General features: G+C 38.8%; 1 protein-coding gene across 2 annotated transcripts in view; it reads right to left on the bottom strand.

Moving 5' to 3' along the window:
• The window catches only part of CACNA2D3 (calcium voltage-gated channel auxiliary subunit alpha2delta 3), an 861,794-nt gene that overhangs the window by 520,869 nt on the left and 321,677 nt on the right, over window positions 1-19,248 (bottom strand). For both annotated transcript variants that reach the window (XM_037040694.1, XM_037040695.1), the window contains exon 5: window positions 5,509-5,671. In XM_037040694.1, the coding sequence (XP_036896589.1) occupies window positions 5,509-5,671 (163 nt within the window). The remainder of the gene's footprint in view (window positions 1-5,508; window positions 5,672-19,248) is intronic.

Genomic DNA, 19,248 nt, shown 5'->3' with positions numbered 1-19,248 from the left:
AAAGTAACTGCATCCAAGACACCAGGGAATCTTGTGGGGCTAGGTTCCTGTTCTCTGGGAGCTCATACCCAGAGTCAGCACAGTAAGTTGGACTTGCCATCAGAAAATTCAGGTCCACCTAGTCACTTCCTACCTGGGTAACCTGGAGTAAGTCATTTGGCCTCCCTGGCCTTTACTTTCTTTGTCTGAAAAAAAGAGAGATGAGAACACTGTCTGACCTCTCTCATGGGGCTGAAGAGGGAATAAAATGAGGGCAAGGTTGTAAACTGGCAAAAGATTAAACCAATTAACTTCTCAAATTTGCATTTTCCTCTATCCTGCCTGAAACTGCTGTTAAGGAAGCTACTCTCAGCCTCTTCACTGCTTGGGCCTAAAATATTCACACGCTACAGGCTTCTTTTCCTCCCCCTTACCATCCAGGCAAATTATAGACTCTTTTCTATTTAATAGTATCCACAGGCACATTTTTTAAGCTATCAGTTTTTTTACTCCACTTTTGCCAACCATCTTTCCTCCATCTCTGCCTCATCATGGCTACTGCGCAGTGATGAAGAGAAAGGAGGTGGGAGCAAACTGGGACAAGGAAAAGTGGGGCAAACCCTCAAATTAGTAGCCAAAAAGTCCAAAACAACACAGAACCACAGCACTGCCCATCTGTGTTCTCCAGCAACTGCGTGAGAAGATATGAGCAGAGGGTAATAGTCTAAGCCCTGGATTACCTGCAGTTCTTGGGTTTCAGGCACATTAAAGTAAAATTATGTGGGACACAAATTACTGCTTTTCCCTTTATGGATGTTCTTGAGAAAAGAGTATCACAGACCAACAGCCCAGGCACTGAGGCAGCGTGTGGTCTTGAGAGAGACACATTTAATGGAAATGCTGCGTTCTGGTCCTGCTCCTCCCCACTGGAGAGCCTGCCCCCTGCTGTTGCGCCATCAGGGTTCAGGTTCTTCTATAACTGCCTGTGAGACTCAAAAAACAAATGTGGTCATCACGACAGCATGACGTACTGGTGTTTGTTGAGGCCCAGGCTCTCATGCCTTACCTGTGCTTTGGAACTGCAGCTCTGTGACATGGGTCTTATTTCCTTCCAGCAGGTGACAAGAACCAATGCCAGCAGGCTGCCACTGCACCCCAACCCACACAAGCATTATTCTCACTGTACTCATAGTAACCCCATGAGGTCAGTGGTGTTATTGTCTCCATTCACAGCTAAGGATGCTGAGGATCGAAGGGGAAGAGAAACTGGCCCAAGCTCATCTGCACCAAGCATGCTTCTAAGTGTGTTTCATCCTCACCGAGGACCCCTGAGGCAGGTCCCCGGGATTACTGTCTCCAATTTACGGATAAGGAAAATCAGGTACAGACATGTTATGCAGTCACAGATGTGCTGGTGGGGCAAGGCACGAGGGTGAGGCCCTCACCAGCTTGGCTCTGGCTGTGGCTCTGGTCCCTGGCCACCCCCACTCTTTTCCAAGCCTTACTATCTAGCTTTCTTGGGGAGTCTGCAAGCCACCCAAAGTCCTTTCAAAATATTTATTTTCCATTTAAATCCGCTGGGGTATGTTTCCGCTGCTCACAAGCACTCTGAAAACACTACAGCCTGGTTGAATTCTGATAGTCCAGGAAGCACATACATTGGTGTCTACCCCTTCATCCCACATCTGTGCAAAACCAGTCATGTAAAGGGAATGGTGCTGGGAGCAAAGGGATCAGTAGGGTCCCTACCCTGGGAAAGCTCCAGGTAGAGAAAGAAAAAAGAATATATGCAATGTACTGCTGAGGCAAAGCAATGTTAGAAGAAAGGAATAAAGCAGAGTCACTCACATAACAAAAGACCAAGGCATTAAAAAGGTTATATTGGCCCTGGCTGGTGTGGCTCAGTGGATTGAGCACCTGACTGTGATGCTGAGGGTCGCTGGTTCGATTCCCAGTCAGGGCACATACCTGGGTTGCAGGCCAGGTTCCTTGGTGTGGGAAGTGCAAGAGGCAACCACACGTTGATGTTTTTCTCCCTCTCTTTCTCCCTCCCTTCCCCTCTGTCTAAAAATAAATAAATAAAATCTCTTCTTAAAAAAAGGTTATATTGAGCTGGTTTTTAAAAACAAGTATTTGTATAAGCAGGAAAAGGGGAAGCAAAGATAACAGGAATGGAGAGAAGTGAGACGTAATGGAGGAAAGAGAAAGGCATACTCAGGGAACAGCATGGGGGCTCACCTGTGCGTACAGAGGAGTGGGAATGAATGAGGTAGGTTTCAAATACAGCAGTGTTCTTTCATACACACACATGCACAAGTACACACAGACACACACATATGTAGCACATGTAGGTATACATGTGTATATGTGCATACACAAGTGAATATACATTTTATACCAGTTCATCCTAGAAAGTACTTAAAAATGAGTTAAGCTTTATCTGAATCCCCTGTCAGACCATCAATGGTTCTCACAAAAGCCACACGTTCTACTCCAAAAGCATCAGCAACTAGTATTCAGAGAAGACCCACAGAGCACCCCCTCCTCAAATATCTGTTGAAGAGGTTTCATGAAGAAGCTGCTGCATGAGGATTCTAAGGCACATTTCCAAAATCTCTAGGAATAGGTCTCTTTGAATTCTTACGAGCAGCAGGACACCTTGCCCACATGTCACCAATCCTGAACCTGAAGTCTCTCGAGGAGCAGGGTACCTCGGGCACAGAGGTAAGTGCTGACCTGGCTGGACAACCTGCTTGCAAGCCCCACCCAAGGACTTTCAGCAGATTGCAGAAAACAGGTAGGTCTTCCCAGCCACTTTCATCTGTGACTAGAAGTTATGCCCAAGAGCATAGCTCATAGCAGCTCCTAAACAAGTATCAAACCACTCTGCCATGTACCCATGGGGATCCAAGCTGCCAGGAGGACATGACCCTGGATTGGTTCCCTTTTTTGTAAGATTTCTAACCCACAAACATCACAGGCAGTGACCAAGCTTTGAGCATGTGTTTTGAGTACATGGCATTGATAACTAGCTCTGAGCTGGAGGGTCCTCTAAACATAAAATACATTCCTGCAGCTGGAAAAGAAAAAGACTGTTTGGAGCTGGTTTGAATTAGGTAGAATGGAGACAGGAATTTTCCTGGAGCCCCCTCACCTGGGAGCTACTCACTGCCTCACAAAGACAAGATACAGAGCCTGACTGACCCCACGGCCTGGCTTGGGGACCACTGAGCCTGGGTATGGGCGGTAGGCAGACCCCATAAGGGCTGCTGAGGACGACTTTAAATATCATTACCTAGCTCCATGGCTCAAGCGACCTGACTTCCTTTTAGGATTCTGCCTCCTGAGCCTCACAACCACAAATCTGCAGCCTGTGTGATCAATGACAGTGCTGGTCACTTACGTGCTGCTGCCATTGGAAAGTATAATTATGCCTTTAAAGCTCAGGGTGTAATTAAATCTCTCTATAGCGGTGCTAATGGCTCGAGCAACCTTGAAGCACCTATCATATTTTAAAAGATCACTCTGAACTGTTTTATATCTGAAATCGCTCTGTAAAATCCTGTTAATTTTTCATCTTCAGTTGAGTGTATATTTAAGGCTGAGAGGATGGCTTTCTTCCAGCCACAGTGCTCACAAGGGGGTTTCCTTCATCCCCTGACAAGACCACCCTGGAGGGCAAAACGCCATCCAACGGAGCTGAGCTCAGCCCTCTAAGGCTCAGGTTCTCAGGAGTCTGCCCTCAAAGGAAGAGCCCAAGGTGAAGATTGGGTCACAGGATATAGCCTAGTCCAGGGCCCAGTAGGGGTTGTTCAGACTGACATCGCTTTTTCCACGAGGGAGAAAGAAAAAGACGAACGTGTGGCTGCAACAGGAGCAAGTGACCAGGTAGCCTTCTTGGCACTCCTACAACTCCTGGCTTTCCATAAAGGTGACCAGGACTAATGGTACCTATTTATTCTGCAATTAAAGCATGAAACCCTCAGGGGTGGGACTGTGTCTGGTCCACCAGGAGATCCCCCAAAACCATCAGAACAATTCATGAATGACGCACTGCCTCTACTGAGTATTAAGGATGGCTAACAGGTAAACAAGGAAAGGAAGATATTAGGTATCCAGCCCCAAAAAACAGGCAGGAGAAGAATGCTTCAGAGACAGTGAGTACAAGTTTCTTGAATCACTGACCAACCTCTCTAAACAGTGAAAGGTTGTTCTAGGAAAATTTAGAAATGCAATTTATATTCATGTTGTATCCCAATAATAACAATGACAGCTAAGATGACTGAGCACTTCTGTGAATAACTGTTGTGCTCAGGCCACACACATATGACTTTATATCCTCACAATAACCCTCTGAGGGAGGCGGTACCCTTATTCCCTAGGAAGGCTGAGGCTCAGGGGGCAAAGTGACTTGCTTAGGAGCCAGGAAGGAAAAGAGCAGGATTCAAAGCCAGAGCCCTTCTCTTGACCACTGTACTCTTATACATGGTACAGGATCTGGGTGGGTGATGGAAGCTGGCCCCTGATATTTTTTAAACCTCACTGGTAGGCAATAGGGAAGAATTTTACTCGGAAGCAAAGATGCCACTGCTTCCTCAGTTGTTTTCTAGGGGGACGGCTCTTTGTTTAGGAGCCTCCCGGTTGTGACAATGCCGAAGAAAATCCGACTTAGTGATGATGATGATGACAAGGCTAACACCCTCTGTTTAGTCCTCACAGCCACCCCATGAGGCAGACACAATTATTATCACACCCTACGGATGAGGAATCCAAGGTCTCAAGAGAGGAGGTGGCGCACCGAAGGTCACAGCCCTAAAAGGTGAAATCCCGGGTCTAACAGGAGTCCATCTGATGCCAGAGCCCATCCCATGGCCAGTATAATCCCAATTCAATGGGCATATGAGAATTTGGTTCTAAGGTTATTTCCTTAGAATCTATGTGAAAACTGGACCTGAGGGTCATACGTCTGAAAACAGGGAGCCCCGTCAAGGTCCCTGCTGCTCCGTACTCTAAGAAAGACCACAACTGATTCTACTGCAACCCCAGCAGTTCCTGAACATCTTAATACAAGGAATAGAGGAAAAGAGAGGAAGAGGGAAGACTACACCAAGGGGCCGTAAATGACCTCCCACAGGTCAAACCCAGCCATCTGTTTCTGTAAATAAAAAATCTGTATTGGAACACAGCCAAACCCGCCGACTTACATGCTGTCTACGGCTACTTTTGAGCCAGAACAGCAGAGCTGGTGGTTGCAGGACTGGCTGTGTGGCCCTGAGATATTTACTGTCTGGCCCTTTATAGAAAAAAGCTTGTCAACCTCTGGACTACATATCAGAGAGCTTCGTGCAAACAGCCTGGGGAGACAGCAAGCCAGAGTCTCCAGGCAGAATGGGCACACGCTCCACCTACCCAGCTCATGCTGACATATCCTGATTATAACCCTGTATTTCAAAATAATGCAATATCCCAAACGAGCCTTCCCTACCCCCACATGCCCTCCTCTGAACAAAGCAGGGAAGTGAGTCTTACCTTTGTTGTACATGTTTGTTGGTACCTGGACGTCACTCAGACTGATGTTCACAGGCAAATTATTGAAATGGTCATTTGGGGCTAAGATGAATTCCTTCCCCAGCTCCAAAAAATTTCCATCTTTGTCCCTTTCGTTTATCAGCACAGCATTGAAGTATTCATACTGAAAGAGAAAGTCAAAAAACCTTACTTGTGGCTGAGGGCAGAGGGCTAGGATCTCAGACAGACCTGGATTTAGACCGCAGGCCATCCCTACACTAATGGATCCTGCTCTGGTCACAGAATCCCTGTTAGTCTTTTGTATCATCTATGGCATCTTTCACACAGGTGTGATAGTGCTATACAAATATATCCCACTGTCATTAAGTATTCTTGGAAAACATAAGTTGAAGAAGCTGCACAGTATTTCCTTCTGTATATATATAGAAAACTGCCCTAAAACCATTTTAATTGTTAAAATGTTAAAGACAGACCCTGTCCTTATGCAGCTTACATTTAAGTTGAAGGAAACTGGAAAGCATAAAAAGGTAAACATGTAACATGTCAGATAGTCATACTTGCCATGGAAAGATAATAAAGCAGGGGAAGGGGAAGGCAGCAGGGGCAAGGCCATGTTTCCAGGTACAAGGCTCAGAGAAGGTCTCACTGCCCCAGTGACATGTTCAAACTGAAGGCAGGAAGGGAGCTGTGTGGGCAGCATCACAGACAGAAAGGACCAGGGCAAAGGCCCACAAGATGGGAGTGTGCTAGCCTGGTTTACCAACGGCTGTATCCTTATTATCATATCACCATCATCATCACCTAACATATAGAGAATGCTTACTTTATTCCAGAAATTATTCTAAGTGCTTTTCATGTGTTAACTCTGCTTTCATGTGTTCCTGTTCCTAATAACTCAATGAAAATGATTTTATGAGTATTCCCACTTCACAGATGAGGAGACCGAGGTAGTAAACAGAGACTTTAGGTACCCTGTCAAAGATTATTGCAGCTGATAAGCGGAGCCAGAAGTCAAACACAGGCAGTCTATTTCCACAGTATGTGTTCTTATCTACTGTATTTTATTGTAAGATGGCAGACGGCAGGTGTGGCTGGAATGATCAGATGGGGAATTTAAAACAATTGTGATTAATATGCCAATGGCACTAATGGAAAGTAGAGAATATGTAAGAACAAATGAATAATATAAGCAAAAAGATGGATATTCTAACAAAGAATCAAAAGGAGATGCTGGGAACCAAAAACACTGTAAAAGAAATACAGAATACCTTGGCTGGCTCATGAACTGACTGAACACGGATGAGGATATAATCAATGAAACTAAAAATAGGCGAATAGGAACTTCCCAAGTGAAAAGCAAAGAATAAAAAATGGGGAAAAAAGAAATAAAACATTCAAGAACTGTGGGACAATTACAAAAGATGTAACATGTGTAATGGGAATATCATAAGGGAATACCATGTTACAAAAGGCATAATGTGTGATAGGAAAACAGAAGAAATATTTGGCATAATAATGGCTGAAACTTTTCCACAGTTATGACAGACACCAAATCACTGATCCAAGAAACTCAGAAAGCACCAAGCACGTGACTATAAAAATATCTATACCTAGGGATATCATTTTCAAACAGCATAAATTTTGTCATTTTCAAGACAAAAAGAAAATCTTGAAAGAGGCCAAGGGGCAGGTATGGGGTAAACCTCACCTACAGAGAAACAAGATAAGGATGACACCAAACTTATCTTCAGAAACTGTGCAAGCAAGAAAATAGTGCAGTAAAATATTTAATGTATTCAAAGAAAAAGACTACCAAGCTAAATCATCCTTCAAAAGTGAAGAAGAAATAAACACTTTTCAGACAAACAAAAACTGAAGGAACCTCTTATAGACCTGCCTTCTAGATGAAAACATAATCAGTGAAATTTGAGATATCCCACATAGCAATATTTTTGCTGATATATCTCTTAAGGTAAAGGAAATAAAGGAAAAAATAAACAAATGGGATGACATCAAATTAAAAAGCTTCTGCAGAGCTAAAGAAACCATCATCAAAATGAAAAGAGAACTGACCACTAACCATATGGGAGAACATATTTGCCAACAATATATCAGACAAGGGTTAATCTCCAAAAATATATAAATAACTCATATGACTCAACACCAGGACGACAAACAATCTAATTTAAAAAATGGGCCAAGGACCTGAATAGATGCTTGTCCAAAGAGTACATACACATGACCAATAGACATATGAAAAGATGCTTAACATCACTAGCTATCAGAGAGATGCAAATTAAAACCACAATGAGATATCACCTCACACCTGTCAGAATGGCCATCATTCCTAAATCAACAAACAACAAGTGCTGGCAAAAATGTGGAGAAAGGGGGACCCTAGTGCATTGTTGGTGGGAATGCAGACTGGTGCAGCCACTATGGAAAATAACATGGAATTCCCACAAAAAACTAAACACAGAACTGCCTTCTGACCCAGCTATTCCGTTGCTGGGAATATACTCTAAGAATCCCAAATCACCCCTAGGTTCATAACAGTATGATTTACAACAGCCAAGTGCTAGAAACAGCCTACGTGCCCGTCCGTAAATGAGTGGATCAAAAACCTGTGGTACATTTACACAATGGAATACTATGCAGCAGAAAGAAGGAATGCTTTCCTTTTACAATAGCATGGATGGAACTGGAGAATGTTATACTAAGTGAAATAAGTCAGTTGGTGAAAGACAAATACCACAGCATCTCACCCATAAGGGGAGTCTAATGAACAAAATGCACTAATGAGCAGTATAAAACTAGAGGCACGGAAACATTGAACAGACTGACAGTGGCCAGAGGAGAGGGCAGAAGAGAGATAATGGTGGAATGAAGGGGAAGGGGCTTGTCAAAGAAAATGTATGAATGATCCCTGGACATGCACAATGGTGTTGGGATTGACTGTGGGAGTAGCAGGTTGGGCTGAGCAGAGGAGGGCAAAGGGGGGGAAATTGGGACAACTGTAATAAAATAATAATAAAAATTTGAAGAAGTTATTTAAAAAGAAGGAAAATGAAATAGGTCAGAAACTCTGATCTATATAAAGAAGAGTGTTGTAGCACGACTAAATAAAAGGAAAACAAAATATTTCATTTTCTTATTTTTTTTAATTCTTAACTTACCTGACAAATAACATTTTGAGCAAATTAAGGTCAACAGATTATTGGATGATTACAATTTATGGGAAAAAGTGCAATTAACAGCAGTGTTATAAGAGACAAGAGGGAGGAACTGAGACTACTCTGTTATAAGGTTCCTGTGCTACCCATGAAGTCGTACAGAGTTATCTTAAATTAGACTTGAATTAGTTGTAAACGTGTACTACAAACTAAAGGGCAACCATAAGGCAATTTAAAAAGGAGATATTTACATGCTAAGAAATGAGAGAAAATTAAGTCAAATAATATGCTCAGTTAAAACCAGAGAAGGCAGAAAAAGAGCAGAAGACTAAAGAAGGAAGGAAGGAAGGAAGGAAGGAAGGAAGGAAGGAAGGAAGGAAGGAAGGAAGGAAAGAAAAAAAGGGAGGAAGAAGAAATGAAGGAGGGAGGGAGGGAGGGAGAGATAAAAGAAGAAAGGAAAGAAGGATGAAAATGAATAAAACCAGTTACAAATATAGTACACATTAAGCCAACTATATCAATAATCACTTTTAAAGTGACTGGTCTAAATACACTAATTGAAAGACAGAGACTGTCAGAGAGACAAGGAAAACAAGACCAAACTATACATTATCTACATGAAACCTACTTTAAATACAAAGAACAGAGAGATTAAAAGTAAAGGAACAGAGAAAGATAAACCATTCTAACACCAGTAAAAATAAAGCCAGAATAGCTATATTAATTTTAGACAAAGCATATTTGAGAGCAAGGCAAATTATCAGGGAAAAAACAGACATTACATAATGATAAAGGGGTCAATTCTCCAAGAAGACATAACAACTCTTAACGTGTATGCACCTAACAACAAAGTGTTAAAACATGAGAAGTAGAAACTGAAAGAACTATAAGGAGAAACAGATGAAGCCACTACTATAGTTGAATATGCAACACCCCTTTATCATTAGCTGACAAATACAACAGGCAGAAAATGGGTAAGTACATAGTTAACTGAACAGGTCCATCAATTAAACCTAACTGACATTTATAGAATACTCCATCTACAAACAGCAGAATGCACTTTTCCAGGTCACATGAAATAATCATGATATACCACATTTGGGGCCATAAAACACCCCTAACAAATTAAAAACAAATCATATAAAGTATGCTCTTAGACTACAATAGAATTAAATTTAGAAATTAATAACACAAAAATAGCTAGACAAAAATTCCAAAATATTTGGAGATTAAACAACATAATTCTAAATAACACATGGGTCAAAAAAAGTCTCAAGAGAAATTTTAAACTAAAGGAAAACAAAAAGGCAATTTATCAAAATTTCTGAGATGCAACAGAAGCAGTGCTTACAGGGAAACTGATAAAATGTAATGCATGCATTAGGAAAAAAGAATCTAAAATTAACCATCTGAGATCCAACTTTAGGAGACAGAAAAAGAAGAGCAAACTAAGTCCAAAGTAAGGAGGAGAAAAGCAATATATTTTTTTAATTTGCAGGGCAGAAATCAATAAAATTAAAAACAGAACTATTAATAGAATCAATTAAACCAAAAGTTGGTTCTTTGAAAAAAATTCATTCCAGTGAAAAGATATAAAGCAAAATCAGCAAAGGAAAGAGACACAAGAGAGTGAAGTCCAGAGAACTTCAGACACAAGCTTCCAAAAGTTCTCTCCCGAAGCAGTCACACAGATGCACAAATTCTTCCAGCAATCAGCTATGACAACGCACTTGAAATATTGCCTACCAGGGGAACTCAGTAAAGACTCAGTGCTAAGAATATTTACAGGGTGGTGGTCATGTCGCAACACTATTTACCAACTCAAGCTAATTACATTTATAGAACTGCATACCTAGTGACTGCAGAGCACACATTATTTTCAAAATCATAAACTAAACCATCAAACAAGTCTCAATACATTTAAAATGACTAAAATCCACATAATATGGTATTTGATAACAATAAGCTAATTTTAGTAATTAACATGGTATAAAAATTAATTAATGGTATAAAAATATCAATGATATCCAAGAAAAGATGATGTCCAGAAAAAAAAAACTATAGATTTAAAAATTAAACAACACAGCCCTGGCTGGTATAGCTCAGTGGATTGAGTGCGGGCCTGCAAACCACACGATCACAGTTCGATTCCCAGTCAGGGCACGTGCCTGGGTTATGGACCAGTTCTCAGTGGGGGACTCACGGGAGGTAACCACACATCGATATTTCTCTCCTTCCCTTCCCCTCTAAGGATAAATAGATAAAATATTTTTTTAAATGATAAGTTTAAAAAAATTAAATAACACAGTACCTAATAATATCTGTGTCAAGGAAGAAAATGACATGGAATATTGAAAAATATTTTTAAATGAGTGACAATGAAAAAATACCAATATGTGTGAGATATAGATAAAACAGAGTTTATAAAGAAAATTAAAAATTTAAATACTTATATAAAAAAGCAAATTTTAAGATAGTCTAACATACTATCTTAAGAAGATAAAAAAGATGTTAAAAGAGAAAATAAATTAATAGAGATAAAAGCAGAAACCAATAAAACAGAAATCAAATAATAGGAGGAAGAATCAATAATTTTAAATTGGTTCTTTGGAATACTTAATACAATTATAAAACCCTAACTAGATGGATGAATAAAAAACAAAGAAAGCACAGGATACCAGTATCAGGAATGAAAGAGGAAACAATATTCTATACCCTAAAGATAATAAAAAGATAAGGGACTATTACAAACAACTTTATGTCACTGTTTCATAATTTGAGTTAAATGTCAAATTCCTTGAAAAATAGAAATTACTAAAATGGATGCAACATGATTAGCCCTATATATACAATAGAAATTGAGTTTACAATTAATAGCCATGCTAAAACAAATAACTTTAGGTTCAGAGTCCTTAAATGATGATGAATTACATATGTGTATGTGTATGTATAACAAACTATCTTATAAAATTAGAAGACAGAATAACTCTCAACTTATTAATGAAGGCAGCATAACCCTGATGCTAAAACCAAACAATATTTTTAAAGCACATAGTAATATCTCTCATTAATGTAGATGTGAAAATCTTAACAAAACACTGAATTAAATTTACCTCTAATGAGAAGGCTAATACCACACAATCAAGTTGTATTCATCCCAGGAATTCAAGATTGGTTTCATATTTGAAAAATCATCAACACAGTTCACCATATTAACAGAATATTGAAAAACATCAGATGACTAAATAAAGGAAGAAAATCATTTGGAAGAATTCAGAATTTCTGGCCAAGATGGAGGGGGAGGGATATATGCTTTGCTTCCTCACACAAACAAAGAAGAACAACAGCAAATTTAAAAACAAAATACAACCAGAACTGCCAGAAAATTGAATTGTATGAAAGTCCAACAACCAAGGAGTTAAAGAAACATTTATCCAGACCAGTAGGAAGGGTGGAGACAGGCAGCCAGGTGGAGAGGACACAAGGCAAGGCAGTGGCTGGAGGACTGGTAGTCAAACATTTGTGTGTGGATGAGCCAGGAGGAACAACCAGAGAGCAAGACAGACTGTGCAACCCAAGGTTCCAGTATGGGAAAATAAAGCCTCAAAGCCTCTGTAAAAATCTGTGGGGGCTATGGTGGTGGTAGAAACTCCCAGCCTCACAGGAGAGTTTGTTGGAAAGACAAAAGGGTCCTACAACACACACAAACCCACCCACCTGAAATCAGCACCAGAAGAGCCCACTTTGCTTGTAGGTAGTGGGGGAAATGACTGAAAACTGGCCAAGAGCCAAGCAAGTGGCATTGTTCCTTGTAGGAACCCTCTTCCACATACTCCAAATGTATGTAGGGTTATTTGACTCACCCTGGCAGATACCTAAGGCTCTGCCCCTTACAATGTAACAAGTGGGCTGAGACAGAGAAATATGGCCCAAATGAAACAAAAGATCAAAACTCCAGCAAACAACTAAGTGACAAAGAGATAGCCAACCTATCAGATGCAGAGTTCAAAATACTGGTTATCAGGATGCTCAGAGAAATGGTTGAGTATGATTGCAAATTAGGAAAAAGTCAAGGTGTGAAAATTGAAATAAAGAAAAATAAAAAGGGAACCAGCAGTGAAGGGAAGGAAACTGGGACTCAAACCAATGATTTGGACCAGAAGGAAGAAGTAAACATTCAACCAGAACAGAATGAAGAAACAAAAATTCAAACAAAAAAAAAATGAGGAAAGGCTTAGGAACCTCTGGGACAATTTTAAACATTCCAACATCCTACTCATAGAAGTGCCAGAGGGAGAAGAGGAAGAGCAAGAAACTGAAAACTTATTTGAACAAATAATGGAGAACTTCCCCAGTCTAGCAAAGGAAATAGTCTTTCAGGAAGTCCAGGAAGCTCCGAGAGTCCTAAAGAAGCTGGACTCAAGGAAGCAAACACCAAGGCACATCATAATTACATTACCCAAGATTAAAGGTAAGGAGAGAATCTTAAAAGCAGCAAGAGAAAAGGAGACAGTTACCTACAAAAGAGTTCCCATAAGACTATCAGCTGATTTCTCAAAAGAAACTTTTCAGGCCAAAAGGGGATGGAAAGAAGTATTCCAAATCATGAAAGGCAAGGACCTGCATCCAAGATTACTCTACCCAGCAAAGCTATCATTTACAATGGAAGGGCAGAAAAAGTGCTTCCCAGATAAGGTCAAGTTAAAGGAGTTCATCATCACCAAGCCCCTATTATATGAAATGTTAAGGGGACTTATCTAAGAAAAAGAAGATGATCAAAACTATGAACAGTAAAATAACAACAAACTTGCAACTGTCAACAACTGAACCTAAAAAAACAAAAACAAAAACTAAGCAAACAACCAGAACAGGAACAGAATCACAGAAATGGAGATCATTTGGAGGGTTATCAGTAGGAGTGGGTGGGGGGAGGATGGGGGGAAAGTAACAGAGAAGAAGAAGCATAATTGGTAGGCACAAGATAGACAGAGGGAGGTTAATATCAGTACAGGAAATAGAGAAGCCAAAGAAGTTACATGTATGACCCATGGACATGGGCGGGGGAATGCTGGTTGGAGGAGGGGTGGAGGTTGGAGGGGGATAAATAGGAGAAAAAAATGGGACAACTGTAATAGCATAATCAATAAAATATACTTAAAATCCTTTAGAAGAATTCAACTTTTGTTTATCATAAAAACTCTCAGAAAATTAGAAATAGTATAAAATATCCTCGACCTGATAAGAGCATTTATGAAAAAACAACAGCCAGCATTACATTCATGATGAAACACTGAACATGTTTCCTCTGAGATCAAGGAGTATGGCAAGGATGCCTTATCACTTCTATTTGACATTGTGCAGGTGGTCCTAGAAAATGCAGTAAAACAAACAAATAAATGATGTCACAGGCATTGGAAAGGACATAACTCTATTTGCACACAACATGATTGCCTGTGTAGAAAACCCCAACAAATCCAGTTTAGCAAAATCACAGGATACAAGATCAACATATAAAAATCAATAGCATTTCATTATACCAACAAAGAACTACTGAAATTAAAATTGAAAAAAACAAATAACATTTACTACAGTATAAAAAAGATGAACTACTTAGGCATATCTTTTTAAAAAAGTATATATAATACCTTTATGCTGAAAACCACAGCACAGGGTGGGGCAAAAGTAGACTCACAATTATGAGTACATGAAACAGAGTTTATTCTTGTATAATTACTTACTAATTACTGTATTATTTTCCATATGAAAAGCCATTAACCTACATTTCCCCATCTTCTATATTGCTGTAAGAAATTTTAAAACTTTAAATAAATTCAGATCCCTGGCTGGTATAGCTCACTGGATTGAGCATGGGCCTGTGAACCAAAGGGTTGTTGTTCTATTCCCAGTCAGGGCACATGCTTGGGTTGCAGGCCAGGTTCTCCAGTAGGGGTCACTTGAGAGGCAACCACACATTGGTGTTTCCCTCTCTCTCCTTCCCTTCCCCTCTCTCTAAAAAATAAATAAATAAAATCTTTAAAATAAAAAAAAGAAAGCTATTTAAAGAAACATTTAAATAAATTTAGAGAGATACCTTACTTAAGGATTAGAAAATCAGTATTAACCTGTTAATTATTCCCAAGTTGATCTAAGAATTCAACAAAATTCCAATTAAAATCCCAACAGGTTTTTTCTAGGAGTTGCCAAGTTTATTTTAAGCTTTACATAAAAGTAAAAGGGATCTAGAATATCAAAAAAAATTTTGAAAAAGAAGAACCAAATCCAAGGACTCACATTTCCTAATTTTAAGTCTTTTTATAAACTTAATTAATCAAAACAGTGTGGCATTGGCATTGGAATAGACAAACAGATCAAAGAAATAAAGAGAGTCCAGAAATAAAGCTACAAATATACAGTCTATTGATTTTCTTTTTTTCTTAAATACTAAACAATGGTTTATTTCTTTATTTTCAGAAAAGGATAATTGCAAACATTACCATTGTCTGGAAAGAGTCATTGTCAGGGCTTTCTTTTTCCTCTGGTCATTATAAAGCAACATTTCCCATAATATCCTTTTTTTAAATTCTCACCTGAGGACATTTTTATTGATTTTAGAGAAATATCAATGTGAGAGAGAAACATCAATTGATTGCCTCTTGTACGAACTCTGACCAGGGATCAAACCCACAACCTACATATGTGCCTTGACCTAGAATAGAATCCGCTACATTTTGGTGCATCCACACACCAACCAACTGAACAACTCCACCAGGGCCAGTGGTTGCTTCCTCTATGTGCCCTGACCAGGGATCAAACCTACAACCTTGGTGTATTGGGATGACACTTTAGCCAACTGAGCTACCTGGCCAGGACTATAATCTTCTTAAGTGGTCATGAGTGATCCCTGATTTCTTTGCCTTTCCGGCTTTGCAACTCAGAAACCTAATTTTATTTATTTTTTTACTTTTATTGAATTTCTTGGCATCAGTTAATAAAATTATACAGGTTTTAGGTATACAATTTCATAATACATCCTCTGTATATGGTATTGCATTCACCACCCCAAGTTTTCTCTTTCCATCATCATTTATCCCTCCTTTACTCTATTCCCCTTCTCTTCTGGTAATCACCATACTGTTGTCTGGGTCTATGAGCTTTTGTTTTGTTTTTGCTTACTCCCTTCACCGTATTCACCAACCCCCACCTCTTCCCCTCTGACAGCTGGCAGTGTGTTCTCTGTATCTATGAGTCTGTTTCTGTCTTGCTAGTTTATTCTATTCATTAGATTCCACATGTAAGTGAAATCATATGGTATTTGTCTTTCTCTAACTGGCTTATTTCTCTTAGCATAATACTCTCCAGGTCCATCCATGCTGTTGCAAAGGGTAAGATTTTCTCCTTTTTACACCTGAGTAGTATTCCATTGTGTAAATGCAACACAGCTGTTTTATTCACTCATCTGCAGGTGAGCACTTTGGCTATTTCCAGATCTTGGCTATTGCAAATAATGCTACAATGAACATAGGGGTGCATATATTCTTTCACTGCAGGGTTTTGGGGACTGTATTCCCAGAAGTAGAATTGCTAGGTCATAAGGCAGTTCGTTTTTAATTTTTTTGATGTAACTCCATACTGCTTTCCACAGTGGCTGCACCAATCTGCATTCCCACCAACAGTGCGCCTGGGTCCCCTTTTCTCCACATCCTCAACAACACTTGTTGTTTATTGATTTATTGGTGATAACCATTCTGACAAGTGTGAGGTGATATCTCATCATGGCTTTAATTTGTATTTATATGATAATTAGTGATGTTGAGCATCTTTTCATATGTCTATAAGTTCTTTAAAATTTTTGGATATTAATCCCTTATCAGATGTATCATTGGCTAGTATGTTCTCTCATTCAATGGGTTATTTTTTTCATTTTGTTGATGGTTTCCTTTGCTGTGCAAAAACTTTTTAGTTTGATGTAGCCTTATTTATTTGTTTGTTTGTTTATTTATTTTGTTGTTTCCCTTGACAGGGAATATAAATCAGGAAAAAAATATTGTTATGAGAAATGTCTGAGATTTTACTGCTTATGTTTTCTTCTAGGATTTGTATGGCTTCAAGTCTAACATAAGTCTTTAATCCATTTTAAGTCCATTCTTGTGTATGGTGTAAGAAGACAGTCTAGTTTTTTGTGGGGTTTTTTTGCATGTATCTGTCCAATTTTCCCAACAACATTTATTGAACAGATTATCTTCACACCACGGTATGTTTTTGGCTCCTTCGTCAAATATTAATTGATTATAAGGTATGGGTTTATTTCCAGGCTCTCTATTCTGTTCCCTTGATCTGTCTGTTTTTATGCCAGTACCTTGCTGTTTTGATTATTCTGGGTTTGTAGTATATTTTGATATCAGGTAGCATGATTCCTACAATTTTGTTCTTTCTTCTCGAGATTGCTATTGCTATTAAGGAGTTTCTGTGGTTCCATATAAATTTTTGGAATGTTTAGTCCAGAAATATTAACTAGTTCTGTAGTTCTATAAAATACACTTTTGGTATCTCGATAGAAATTCCATGGAATCTATAGATTGCTTTGTGTAGTATGGGCAATTTAATGATGATAATTATTGCTGTCCATAAACACAGTACATGCTTCCACTTATTTGTATCTTCAATTTTTCTCCAGTATCTTACAATTTTCTGGGTACAGGTCTTTTACATCCTTGGTTAAATTTATACCTAGGTATTTTTTTAAGCACTTGTGAATGGGATTGTTTCCTCGGTTTCTCTTTCTGACAGTTCATTATTGGTGTATAAAAATGCAACTTATGTCTAGATATTTATTTTGTATCCTGCTACTTTACCAAATTTATTTATCAGTTCTAGTAGATTTTTGGTGGAATCTTTAGGGCTCTCCATATACAGTATTATGTCATCTGCAAATATTGACAATTTTACTTTTTCCTTTCCAATTTGGATGCCTTTTTAAAAAGATTTTCTTTATTTTAGACATAGGGGAAGAGAGTGATAAAGGGAGGAAGAGAAACATCAATATGTGGTTGCTTCTTGTGCACCCCCCACCAGGACACCTGACCTGGCCCACAACCCAGGCATGTGCCCTAACCAGGAATTGAATGATGACCTTTTGGTTCATGGACTGGCACTCAATCCACTGACCCACACCAGCCAGGGCTCAATGTGGATGCCTTTTATTTCTTCTTGTTGTCTGATTACTTCCAGTAATATGTTGAATAAAGGTAGTGAAAGTGGACATCCCTGTCTTATTTCTGATTTTAAGGGAAACACTTAGTTTTTGCCTATTGAGTATGTTGGGTTTGGGTTTGTTCTATGTGGCTTTTAATATGTTGAGATATGTCCCTTCTATTCCCATTTAGCTGACAGTTTTTATCATAAATGGGTGCTGGGTTTCATCAAATGCCTTTTCTGCATCTATCGATATAATTATGTGGTTTTTATCCTTCATTTCATTTATGTGTTATATCATATTTATTGATTTGCAGATACTGTACCAGCCTTGCATCACTGGAATAAGTCTCATTTGATCATGATATATGATCTTCTTAATGTATTGCTGTACTTAGCTTGCTAATATTTTGTTGAGGATTTTAGCATCTGTGTATATATATCAGGGATAGTGGCCTGTAATTTTCTTGCTTTGTAGTGTCTTTATCTCTTTTTGGATTATGCTGGCCTCATTAAATGAGCTTGGGAATCTTCCCTCCTCTTGAATTTTTGGGAATAGTTTGGGGAGGTTAGGTTTGAGTTCTTTTTTTAATGATTGCTAAAATTCACCTGTGAAACCATCTAGTACAGGAATTTTATTTGTTGGGATGTTTTTGTTTGTTTTGTTTTGTTTTATTACTGCTTCAGTTTCATTCACTGTGATTGGTCTATTCAGATTCTCTGATTCTTCCTGATTCAATTTTGGAAGATTGTATGCTAACATGAATTTATTCATTTTGTTCAGATTGTTCATTTGTTGGAAATAGCTGTTCATAATATTTTCAGGCAATCATTTCTGTTTCTTTGGTGTCACTGTTACTTCTCCTCTATCATTTATTTTATTTATTTGGGTCCTCTCTGTTTTTCTTGATGAGTCTAATTAAAGGTTTGTCAATTGTATTTGTCTTTTTGCAGAACCAGTTCTTGGTTCTGCTCTGATCTTTATTGTTTCCTTTCTTCTACTTACTTTGGGCTTTGTTTGTTCTTTTACAAGTTCCTTTAAGTGTAAAGTTAGATTTTTTATTTGGGGTTTTTCTTGTTTCTTGACATAGTCCTGTAATGCTATGAATTTCCCTCTTAGGACTGCTTCCATTGTGTCCCTTAGATTTTGGGTTGCTCTGTTCTTTTTCAGTTGTTTCAATCTTTTGATCTTCTTTTATCTAATTGTAAATCCATTCACTGTTTAGTAGCATGTTATTTAGTCTCCATGTCTTTTTGAATTTTTTGGTTTTTTTCTTGTGATTGATTTCCAGTTTCATACCATTGTGGTCATGGAAGATGCTTGATATCATTTCAATCTTAAATCTGAGACTTGTTTTTGTCCTAACATGTGGTC

The sequence above is a fragment of the Sturnira hondurensis genome, unplaced genomic scaffold (assembly GCF_014824575.4).
Source record: "Sturnira hondurensis isolate 20B ecotype Veracruz unplaced genomic scaffold, ASM1482457v3 Scaffold0002840, whole genome shotgun sequence".
Lineage (NCBI taxonomy): Eukaryota > Metazoa > Chordata > Mammalia > Chiroptera > Phyllostomidae > Sturnira > Sturnira hondurensis.
Note: the sequence above shows the minus strand (reverse complement) of the source record. Positions and strands in the feature narration are given on the sequence as shown.